Source organism: Scyliorhinus torazame, chromosome 1 (genome assembly GCF_047496885.1).
Source record: "Scyliorhinus torazame isolate Kashiwa2021f chromosome 1, sScyTor2.1, whole genome shotgun sequence".
In the NCBI taxonomy this organism is placed as follows: domain Eukaryota; kingdom Metazoa; phylum Chordata; class Chondrichthyes; order Carcharhiniformes; family Scyliorhinidae; genus Scyliorhinus; species Scyliorhinus torazame.
The window spans coordinates 185,676,936-185,689,417 of NC_092707.1; the positions used below are offsets into that span (position 1 = coordinate 185,676,936).

General features: G+C 42.9%; 1 protein-coding gene across 1 annotated transcript in view; it reads right to left on the minus strand.

The window, feature by feature from the left end:
• The window catches only part of csmd2 (CUB and Sushi multiple domains 2), a 995,459-nt gene that overhangs the window by 254,307 nt on the left and 728,670 nt on the right, over positions 1-12,482 (minus strand). The window contains exons 37-38 of the mRNA XM_072502405.1: positions 7,809-7,925; positions 2,441-2,650 (exon numbers count right to left, since the gene is read on the minus strand). Of these exons, the coding sequence (XP_072358506.1) occupies positions 2,441-2,650; positions 7,809-7,925 (327 nt within the window). The remainder of the gene's footprint in view (positions 1-2,440; positions 2,651-7,808; positions 7,926-12,482) is intronic.

The following is a 12,482-nucleotide window of genomic DNA, read 5'->3' on the forward strand; positions in this document are numbered from 1 at the left end:
GACTACCCAGCAACCAACTACAAGTTATCTCCCAATAAAATTTCTGTAATGTCATTAATTGTCAGGTGCTGAATCTACCAGGAAATATTGGCATTTGGGATAAACCTGTAATAAAAGTAGCAAGGTTTGACTTGAACACAGCCTTACAATTGTTAGTTATCAAACTCTTCTTTCAAATTTTGGAATTCCAACAACGGAAAGGAAAATGAGAGCAGTGAAAATAACCTGCCGCAACCCAAACTAATAATACATGACCATGACATCCTACATGACAACAAATGCCCCATGTGCCATAAAATCTGCGGATCCTGAATCAGCCTCATCAACCATTTTCAGACTCATGGAACATTGGCGCAATAAGATATCTGGGAATATTTTCCATGAACAGTGTTAAAAATTGGTGCCTTTGAAAATGCATAAACTCTTTGTTCTCTGAGTTCTTTGTGCCATTGCAATCACTCGTCTGATCAAATACTTCCTTCAGTGCACGTCACTGAGCAATATGCAGGAAATTATATTTAAATGTATAATTAATGTCATTTTTGGTCATTAGCAATGGGACAAAAATGCAATTGAATGTCCCTCAATTTGTGATAATGGGTGGAATTTTCCACTCTGTGCACAGAGTGTTGGTTGAGGTGGAGAATAACTCTCCAGTTGTATAGCTGGGTTTTCTCTCCAGATAATCTGTGCACAATCTGGAGGCATGGGGAGGGATTCTCCGAGCCTCCGCGCTGAAATCGCGATTGGAGCGGGGGCGGAGAATGGGCGTCGATGCCGAAAATCCGGTGCGACGCCATTCCCCCGCCGGAGAATCACCGCGAATCGCGCAGTCTACGCGGCACGGGTAGGGGGCAATTGACAGAGAGGCCCCCGCGGTAATTCTCCAAGAGTAACTGGCCGTGTTCCCGACGGCATGGTTCTCACATGGTCCCACCTGTCGGGGACTCAGCGTGGCGGCTGCGGACTCAGTCCGCGGCTGCCCTGGTGGGGGGGGGGCGGGGGGATCCTTCACCGGGGGGCGCCTCACAGATGGCCAGGCTATCGATCGGGGGCCACCGACCCGTGGGTGCGTGCGATCTCGGCGGGGGGGTATCTTTTTGGTGCCGGTCCGCGGTGTAGGTCCGCAATGTCGCGCGGGGCGGCCGACGCAGGCCGCCACTGTGCGCATGCGCGGACCCCCGACCGGAAGTGCAGGGCCCTGTATCGGCAGCCAGAGCTGTGAGGACTACTCCATGTCCCCGCTAGTCCCCTCCAAGTAGAAGTGTTACTCTGGACTTTCTTCAGAAAAGTCCAGAGTGATTCGCCTGCGTTTACATGCTGGAGTGGGTACATAGCCCCATTATACCGCTAGTGGGATGTGTCCTGATAGAGCTGGCAATGCCAGCTCCACAGAGATCACGGCATCATTTTTAAAGGGCGCCCTCGTCTGCAGTCAAAAAATTGTATCCCCGCCCCCATGGGTATCAAAATCCCTGACCCAAAGATACGGGGAACCCTCCCAACAAGCACTGGGGCAACTCCCCAAACAAATAAGGAGATCATTCCCCCAATAGAAGAGAAGGAGGGACAATGGGGAGAATGGAAGACAATGGGGATAAGGCAGGAGAATGGGGATAAGAAATATATCAGGCATGATTGAATGGGGGAACGGGGTGATGAGTCGAATGGCCAAATTCTGCCCCTATGTCTTATGATATTATGGAGTTCCCCATTGGGCCCACCCCTGGCACAGTCCCTTGGAAATGCCACTTTGGCAGTGCCAGGGTGTCTGGGGCAGTGTCAGGGCACCTATGCATGTCCTTCTCCCCTCAGGGGTTATACTTAAATGTGTTCCCCCAGGCGGATTCCCTTCGACAGCTTCTCTCTTTTGAAAAGCAATTGTAAACCTCACCAACGTGGGAATTGCAAAGGTGGGGGAAACCATATGGCGGGGATGCCCGCTTATCATATTACAATTTATTAAAACGTATTTAAATGAGGTTTAAAGGGTGGAACCTGGCTATGTCACCGGCAAGGGGTGGGATAAATTGGAAAAAAAAACCTCGCCGGGAAGAATCACATTTTCCAATTCTGGGAGATGTTGCGCTTGCATCGCTGCTCACGCTCGTGCTGGACGCGAGCACAAATTCACGCTCAATGTCTTTCTCTTTCACCGTCCTTCCCCAGTTTACACAATATTTCACTTTGTCGGGAGAGCTATATAATTTAATTATCACATCTACATGCTGCCATCAAGGATGCTCCTTGATCAGCGCATATGAATTAAACATAAAAGTGCATTTTTATTTCTGAGACAACCCACCCAGACTCATTACCTGGGGGAACCTTTAGTTAGGAATTAGAAACTACAGCAATTTAAACTCAGGTCTTGTATTCTCAGGTGTCAATCCAATATTTCAATGATGCACTCACCGACTGTTACCTTCAGACTGCTTACCTTGGTATGTAAGTCTGAAGCCTGGCTTGTTTTCTGAGTGATCACTGTGAAAGTATACGGTTGTTTCATGAGATGTCGACATCAGAGGAGGTGGAAGTTCAGCTCCACTGAACCTGCCAATCACCAAACTGGTGTCAAGTGGCCCATTCCGAATTTCAATGAAATCATGGTTAGGTTCAGTGGAAAAGTTCAGAAATTCAATATACGCCCCTGAAAACAACATGCAAGAAAAATTGTCAGTTACTTCCAGAGCTAAGTAGAGTTATGTTATCGCAATTCAAGTGATGTCCATGCGAACAAACATGCATCACGTGTTGACGTGTTCTTGATGATGATTGTATTCAGTAAGCAAGGAAAACAGAGATTAAAATGCAATATTTTCTACTTTCCTGTACCCAATATGAATGTCAATACTTCCAAGATCATAGAATCATAGAATTTACAGTGCAGAAGGAGGCCATTCGGCCCATCAAGTCTGCATCAGCCCTTGGAAAGAGCAGCCCACTCAAGCACCCACCTCCTCCACCCCATCCCCTTAACCCAGTAACCCCAATTAAACTTTTTGGACACTAAGGACAATTTAGCACAGCCAATCCACCTAACCTGCACATCTTTGGACTGTGGGAGGAAACCGGAGCACCCAGAGGAAACCCACGCACACACGGGGAGAACGTGCTGACTCCACACAGACAGTGACCCAAGCCGGGAATCGAACCTTGGACCCTGCATCTGTGAAGCAACTGTGCTAACCACTGTGCTCCTATGCTGCCCCCAATAATCTGCTTCAACCACACCCTCAGGACAGTAACATTTTGATCCTCAATTGCTGCCTCACAGCACCAGGGACCCGGGTTTGATTCCAACCTTGGGGAACTGTCTGAGTGGAGTTTGCACATTTCCCATGTGTCTAGGTGGGTTTCCACCAGATGCTACAGTATCCACCAACAGTCCAATGTGCAGGTTAGGTGGGGTTATGGGGATAGGGCTGGGAGTGGGCTTGATCAGAGGGTCGGTGCAGACTTGATGTGCCAAATGGCCTCCTTCTGCAATGTAGGGATTCTATGGATTCTATGATCTGCGCTTCAAAGAGTATCTCAGTGGGTAATTCCTCTGATACCTAAATGAAATGAAATGAAAATCGCTTATTGTCACAAGTCGGCTTTAATGAAGTTACTGTGAAAAGCCCCTAGTCGCCACATTCCGGCGCCTGTTCGGGGAGGCTGTTACGGGAATTGAACCGAGCTGCTGGCCTGCCTTGGTCTGCTTTCAAAGCCAGCGATTTAGCCCTGTGCTAAACAGCCCCTATATAAAGGAAAGGGCTAATTCTCCAACTTCACATTCCTAAGAACCTTGCCAATTGGCTTGGAAACCAGAAGGTTGCAGGCACCCGTTAATTTTAAAGAATCAAATAACACGGACAGCTTTACGACAAGACTTCCATTCCTATCTTGGTCAGAAGTCCAGCCTTAGAGAGTCGTAGTCAATTGGATGACCAGCAGCATTATCGTCCAAGAAGAGTCAACCGAGAGGGATGGCAACAGCAGGCAGTTCCAGCACACCGAGGAAGCCTGTAAATTCAGGGTTGGGGACCTCAGCGGAGGGTGGGCAGGTGAGGAATAGGTTCAAGGGGCCAGTGGCAGGTTAAACTGGAAGGTTCACATCAAGGTGGGGGTCAGCTAAAGTTGCTGCGCTTCCTGAATGGTGTAGGGTTGCCCTCACCACGACAAGGGCAAGGGCGATGCCCTTAAGTGGTCATTAACTGACCTCTTCAGGGCCTTGTTAGGCCCATGGGCTGCCCAACAGCTCTCCCAACTCCTGTAAGATTTCGGAGGCTGGGGCAGGCATGTAGTTGGCGGGGAGGCCACCCACTGTGTGCCCCTTCATCTTCAAACCTCCCAGTTAGAAGCATAAAACCTAGCTTAAATCTCCAGGTCAATGGCCTTCCATCAGATTTGTTTTGTTTTTAGTTCAGATTTCCAGTAACTGTCATGTTTTATGCTTGTCTTGTGTATAACATGCCATATTTTCACAAAAGACAATCCTGGCAGGCCAATCGCCCTACTTATAGCTCAAACTTGGAAAATTACACCCTTTTAAAGTATGCGGGCTTGGTGTTCACTCGCAACATGGTGGAGAAGATCCCAGGAAGGGTTAAAAGTCATACAAGTTTAAAAACCACACAAACTGCTAGCTGCTAAATTCTCAATGACAGAAAACCAGTGATGAGAAACCAGTTGCTTCAGTCCAGACTGTCTGCAGATAACACTCAAGGACCATTACTATATCAACTATAGAGAGGCTTTAGTCACACGGCCTGCACACAAAAATTCAATTGAACACGGTGCAGTTGCAGCTCATGTGTGTCCATTAAAACAAAGGACAATAGGAAGGGAGTTTGTAGCATCACTGGTCAAAAATTCTTGGCACACCTATGCCCAGAAGTTAGTCGATAAACAGAGAAAATGAGTGCTTGGTGATATTAAAATAAAGCCTGCGTGCCCAAATCGTGATTGGATAACTTTACTCAGATGTTAAAGATTATGTCATCCTAATTATTAGTTAAGAATGGATACAGATAATTCCGAAACAATATACTATTTTGATTTGTTTATGTTATTTACTTGTAAGATAAGCTCACAGTATACTAGCCATTGCATTTCTTTATTATGGGAGCTGGCAAGCCACAAGGTGGTTGTTTAGCTCTCCTGCTATAGCTTGAATAAAGATCTTGAACTGGAACTCATCTGGTGAGTTGGGGAGTGAGGTACACAATATTGAATAGCTGTGAAACTCCCACAACAGTCCCAATAAATTTCCTGTGAAGACTTTTCTTGATATTTCACAGAGTTAGGACTAGAAGTAAGCTGGATGTTGGAGATGGAAATAGAATACTTTATCTGCCTCTTCACGTGAAGATTTCAATCCAGGTATTTGACATCCACTTCTGTGAAATGCTGTTTGGTAAACCTTCCTTCATTATTCACAAGCACAAAATTGAATATCATAAATTATATCAAAACATATTGCCTAACTGTGAAGTTGCAATGAACACAACGCATTGCACTTTTCTTTTCCTCAACAAAAGAAGGTTTGTCAAATATACTTCCTTAAAGTCTGTTTAATGCCTTATTATTGCTGCTAAAAAAACATTTTTCTTTTCTTCACTAGTTGCTCCTACACTATCTCCGCCAATTGTTATTAATAAATCAGTATGACAGTCAAAATTTTAGATTTGAATATATGGAATTTTTTTCCCCGCCTTGTAAAATGTCAAATAATACTTTGCAAAGCCTGTTTACAGATAAGAGAAGCAAACAGGTTTCACAACAAAGTGTGTGAGGGAGAGAGAGAAGCTAGAGACAATACAGTTGGAGGGAAAGTCTCGATCTTTGTTTGGACATCAGTTGAATAGAAGTGGTGGGGATCAGCATAGTATTCCAGACAATGTAAGGAACAGGAGTTGGCCATTCAGCCCCTTGAGTTTGCTTCATCTTTCATTTAGATCAAGATTAATACGCTCCTTAACTTCTTTGCTGCCTTTTCTCTTTATTCCTTGATTCTGTCCAAAATCTATCTACCTCTTTTTGAATACTCTAAATACCCTAGTCTTATGTTAAGGGGCAGCAGGAGAGTTCCAAATTTGTACATCATTTTGAAATCAAAACTTTGTTGGAAAGACACCTCTTATGTCTCTGAATCATTCAAACCTTAAACAAACAATAATCATCCTCTCAAGGATTTTTTAATTAAAAAAAAATAAATTTAGAGTACCCAATTCATTTTTTCCAATTAAGGGGCAATTTAGCGTGTTCAATCCACCTACCTTGCACATCTTTGGTTTGTGGGGACGAAACCCATGCAAACATGGGGAGAATGTGCAAACTCCACACGGACAGTGACCCAGAACCGGGATCGAACCTGGGACCTCGACGCCGTGAGATTGCAGTGCCACCACTGCGCCACCGTGCTGCCCTCATCCTCTCAAGGATGGTACTGGAAATCCGGCCGCCACCCTACGAGGGCAACTGCCGCTCTTCAACGAGGCACCATCCCTCAGGTATACCATGGGAGGAGTTTTAGCCATTGTAATTCTTCTCTTTGTTGGTTTCTTCTGCGTTATCACGTGATGGTGTGGGGGAGATCAGTGTGATGATATGTATAAAGCAATTCTGTACATAATGATATACACAACCTCTGACCACTAGGTGGCAGTGTAAACCCACAATGTGACCCTGTGGCTGGGGAGTTGGAAGTAGGTCATGTTGGAGGACAGATGTATTTTGCAGAAGCTCTACAACAGTTAATTAGTGTTAGTAGTTTATTATTTTATTTATCCTATTTATCTTATCAAGCAGTTGCTTCATAATAAATTATTTAAACAAGATGTTCTGTAGTTCATCATTCACTTCGGCCAGCCTACAGAACACGACAGTCATGGCTGGAGATCTGCCTTCAGTGACTTCTCTTTGCTTCTGAACAGCGCGGCAAATACGAGTACAAGATGGACCTGTTGCACATTCAGCATTGTGAATCGGATGTGTACTTGGAGTTGCGGAGCTGGTGTGCCCGGAGTTGGGCTGTGTTGGCTGCTCACCTCCTGGAGGGAAGGGGGAGAGGAACTTCCCTGCTGGTTGAATCTGGAACTTCAGTTTTGAGTGGGGTCTGATATATGTTAAATGCTGTGAATCTGATGTATGTGTATTGGTGCGGAGCTGCTGCACAGTTAACCTGGTCCATGTTTAAAGTGTGGATCTGTTCCAGGCTTAAAATTTTGAGCTGTGATTCGCGATCTATGAGCCTTTATTTCATTTACGTCCCGTTATCCACCCAAAGCATCAATAATGCAGAGGTCTCTCTCCATGGTACTGATTCTAATTTAAGCACTTAAATGTTTCTGACATTCTTGCTGTCCAAATCCTTGCATTGTCTTCTGTGAATAGTAATTGATTTGCCAAACTCAGATGTGAAGATATTACAATATAAATATATTCCTGCACAATAAACAGAGTGAGTCACTCTTGTGCCTGTGTTGACTTGGGAACTTTTGAGTGATTGATTTGTTGACAATTTTATGAATGTGCTCTGTGATCAGTAGAACTCTTATATCCACAAGTATTTTGTGTTTAAGTTGTTTGCTTTGAACCCATCACTTGAGAAAGATAGCCAGCCTTTGTACCAAATGCATCAAGATAACAAAGCCAATTGTGTTTAGTTTCATCTTTGACTCCCTTCCTGAACTGAAATTTTAAAAGCATGATGACTTGTGTGTGCTGAAATTCACAAAACATACAACTTTATCCAAAGCAGCATTTCTCGCTCAAAGCAAATTGTAACTGTAAATTAGAAGTATTTTTCCGAAGTCACTTACCAGACCCAACCTCTAATGAAATCCTCCAAATGCAATCCATGTAACTGGGATAATTTCCAGGAAAACCAGGACTCAGGACCACATCATTGGTATTCGTGGAAGTCCCTCCACATTGCGCTTAAATAAAAATTAAAACATATGTTCATAAAAATCAGGAATTAAAATGCAGGATATACTTGTTTAATGTATACTTGTGAGAAAATTAAGGGCAGAAACTGGACCTCAGTACGTCAGATTTACCAACTTAAAATGGGGGCAGGGGCCAAAGTCTCAAATCGGAAACATTCTTGAAATTGGATTGGGTGCTGTTCAAAGTTACTCTGGCAGCTGTCTAAAGCAGGTATTAGGCTCATTGCACATATTAATGAGAGGCCTGATGCCTCCTTTAGGTTCCAACAGTTAAATTTAATATTGCAGATATCGAGTTGTCCTGCTCTGCGCATGGTTCATTCGAGTCACCAAGAAGTAAGTTTACAAAATAGCAACATCCCGCCCACCCTCCCTCCCCAACACCATTATTGCACCACACTCTTCCCCAGGTATTATGTATTATCTTCAGGCAATAGAACAGGGAGATTGTCCAGTTAAAACATTCAGGTTTAATGCCCAGTCGCAGGGTGCCCTTGGGCTTTCCAATTTTGCTATTATACAGCTACATCACCACTTTTGCATCAGAAATCAGGCACCAATGAAATCATACTCTAAAATTCATTAAGCTTATGTTCAATTAGAAGTAGAATGAAAGGGACGGAAAAAGAAAATCTCAGCTTTGCTGACCCTCATGAAAAAGTCAGTCGTGAATCATGGTAAACAACTATTTCTTTTCCCCACTGAAATGAGCAATTACAGGACTGGTTGATCGCGATTGATTGGCACCCTGGACCCATTTCTGGGTGCTTTTTTGAAAGGTCCAAAAATCCTTGCGTACCAATCTTAACATTGAACTGAAAAAAGTAACAAACACAGAATAAAAGATGCAAAATCTGACAGGTGCTGTACAGTTTTTAAGCAGCTTATCAAAATTGCTTTGCGTGCAAAAAACACAATAAGAGGACAGAAGGCTTCTTCCTTGAATGCGACTCTAATCATTGTAACACTATCCTGGGTGATGCTCCACATTAAGTGCTCAAAATTGAGGGGCAATGTTTGAGCTGTGACTTCCTCCCTCATCCGCAGCACCCTCCCACCAGCTCTTTATCATTAATTGTTCTGTGTACAGACATTGCTGAGCTCTGTTAAATAGTCTTTTCCTATATCTATCTCATTAGCAGTTAAAAGGGATCATTTTAATTGATTTAATAAAAGTCTTTCTGCGTGGTTGTTGCTTATTGTGAATTTACTCACGTAACCTTAGTTCAGGATCTAAATAGGATTTAAGGCCGATTATCCAGGGTAGATTTCCATCCATCTTAAAGATTAATTAATAGGGCAGCACGGTGGCACAGTGGTAGCACTGCAGTCTCACGGTGCCGAGGTCCCAGGTTCGATCCCAGCTCTGGGTCACTGTCCGTGTGGAGTTTGCACATTCTCCCCGTGTTTGCGTGGGTTTCGCCCGCACAACCCAAAGATGTACAAGGAAGGTGAATTGAACACACTAAAATTGCCCTTTAATTGGAAAAAATTAATTGGGTACTCTAAATTTGTAAAAAAAACAAAAGATGAATTATTTCACTCATCTTTATTGAAAAAAAAAACTGAACGACACGCAAAAATTATGATTCCATATTCTGGTAGTTTTGTTGGGTCAGGGGCTGATACACAATTATCTGTCAGGTGCCCAGCGGGCATGTAATGGCTTTCGAACTCTAGGCACATTTAATCCAACGCTGAAGCATGTCCGTGGTAATGTGTCTTTGGATTCAGAAGTACTGTTCAGAATAACTCAAAGCTGCCCTTAGCCACAATCTGTCATTTTTGTTTTGACAAATACATTCCCCTCGCACAGCACCATGAATGTCTGAATTAGTGAGCATGTTTTCAACATTTCCCTTTGGAGAACTTTCATCCTGCCTATGCTTTGGTACACGTCTATACAGCCACCCCTGGACAAAATTTACAGTTATCTTTATATTTATCGAATGTCACCATTGTAAATGATGTGATTTGATCACAAGACTTTGCCACCCATCACTGTTCAATATGAAAGCCCACTATCAACAACAGAAAATTGGAATGCAAAAACAAAATTCTCTATGTTCATACAAATGACAATATTAAAATGCTTATGGGCAACACTGCTGCTGGGAACAACTGCTTGAAGAGTTTGTAAGGGCTAGGAGGAAGGAGAGGTCCATTAGTTGAATTCTTCCCATTGCCAATTGGCGATCAATGAACAGGAGCCACATAGTTCGCAAGCCAACTGTGTTATTCCATCTGCCCTCCAATTATTAATGTTTTATTTGTGAGTGGTTTCTCACTGCGTAGTGAGCAGACAAGTGAAACTCCAGCCAGTGGGCACACACACTGGGTAACTCATTAACCTAAATATAACAGCTGAACCAAGTGAGTTAGTCCTTCAATGCACACAAAACAAACCATTAGGTACAAATCTTGATGTGAGTCAATTGGCTAATTAACAAAATAAAATGTGCATTCATATTACTCAAGTTACTTGTAATCTTACTGGCAAGTGTTGCACTTCTCATAAAATTTAATAAAAGCATTAAATAAGGACACAGCTTCAGGCTGCAGGAAGCTGGGGCGAAGCAGAGTCACTACACTGGAGAAATAACAAAAAAAATTCAAGGTATGCTAGAATACACAACTGAGCTTGAAAATAGACCTCACAGTAGACAATAGCAAATCTACTGATTGGTTATTTGGTTGATAGGTTTTCTGTAAACATAGCTTTTGAAGCGCTGTGCAGAGATATAGAGGTTAGAAATAAAATGTGAAATTTAAATGCCCCCAAGGGCAAGTTTGGCAGAGTGGGCATTTAATTGGGCAGGAGCTGGTGGGTGGGTACCCTTGCCTTCCTGCTTCTGACAAAAATAAATCTGGGGAAGGAAGGCTCGTGGACAGTCTTTCTGAGCCTTTCCCAACTGCCGGCAATCGAGGACCTTAAGTAGTCAATTATTGCCCACTTAAAGGACTTATCCTGAATACAATGGCTGCTTGAGGAACTGGCATTGGGAAGGGCATGCTATTCCCAAACGCTCACCTTCCCACTGTCATGTGAGGGTACCTTTAAGACATGGATGTTTAAGCAATGTACCTTTAAGAAAACAGTGATGTCAGAGAGTGGGTGGAGCTGAGGTCAGGTCAACCATTTTGCAGTTTAGTTTTGCAGTTGGAAAAAGCAGTTTGTGTGTCTGTGGGTTTCCAGAGAGCTGCAGGAAGAAAGCAATGTGCTGGAGCTGAAGTCAACCAAGCTAATATATCTCTGCCATTCTACAGAAAAAATGTATATCCTTTAACCTGATGTGATACTGTTTAAAGGTGTTAAGTCTCTTGGAAGTTTGAAGGAACATTTTAAGGAGTTATTTACTGTTGCAATATTTTCTGAGTTATCTTTGAAGTAAGGAGTGTTAAGAGATCCAGTGTTTATTCAAGATGTTAAGTTGAGTTCATGGAATAAACAGTGTTTTGTGTTTAAAAACCCACATGTCCATAATTGTAATATCACACCTAGGGAAAAAGCCGTGTACTAGGAAAAGCAACAAATACATTAAAGGGAGAGGATGGTTGAACTCCATGATACATTTTGGGGTTCTGAAAACGCCTCGCCCATAACAATTGGGGGCTCAATGGGATAAACGTCTATCTATTGGATTGGCTTTTGTGAACTTAAAGACAGTGAAGGATTGTTGCTTTTCCGGTGTGGTATTTTAGTTTAAGTGGGGAGAGTGTTGTGAACAATGGCTCTTTCAGAGGCTCAGAAGTTTTTTGGGGTGGAGAATGTTACAAGTAGTACCTTACGGACAGAAACGAAAAGCAGACTGTTAGATTTGGCAAGAACATTGCAGTTAACATTACCTGACAAAATGCGAAAAGATGAGGTAATTATGGCGGTGGTTAAGAATTTAAAGTTGCCTGAGATAGAGTTTGACTCATTGGAAATGGCAAAAATTCAGTTGCAAATTAAACAAATGGAACATGAGAAAGAATTAAAGCAGCTTGCATACAAGAGTGAGAGAGAGGAAAAAGAAAGAGAAAGAGAGAGAGAGGAAAAAGAAAGAGAAAGAGAGAGAGAGAGGAAAAAGAAAGAGAAAGAGAGAGAGGAAAAAGAAAAGGAGAGAGAAGAAAGCAGAAAAGAAAGAATAGCCGTAGTAGAACAAAAAGAAAAAGAAAGGGAGATACAGATCAGGGAAAAAGATAAAGAGAGGGAGTTTGAACTTCAGAAAATGGCCATGAAACATGACAATCAGTTAAAATCGGCAGTCGTAAAGGGAAACGTACAGTTGGTTGATAGTGATGAGGATAGTGAGAAAGAGCGTCATAGTCGAAGGCTTGGTGGGAATCTATTTAAATATGTCCAAGCATTGCCAAGGTTTGACGAGAAGAAAGTGGAAGCCTTTTTCATTTTATTTGAGAAGGTAGCTAAACAAATGAAATGGCCACAGGACATGTGGTTGTTACTAATTCAAACAATGATATAGCTGGATCGCAGGTGGGTTGATAAGCCAGTGGAAAATCAGACAGCTGAAGTGTTGAAGGATGAATATCCTGGGATTT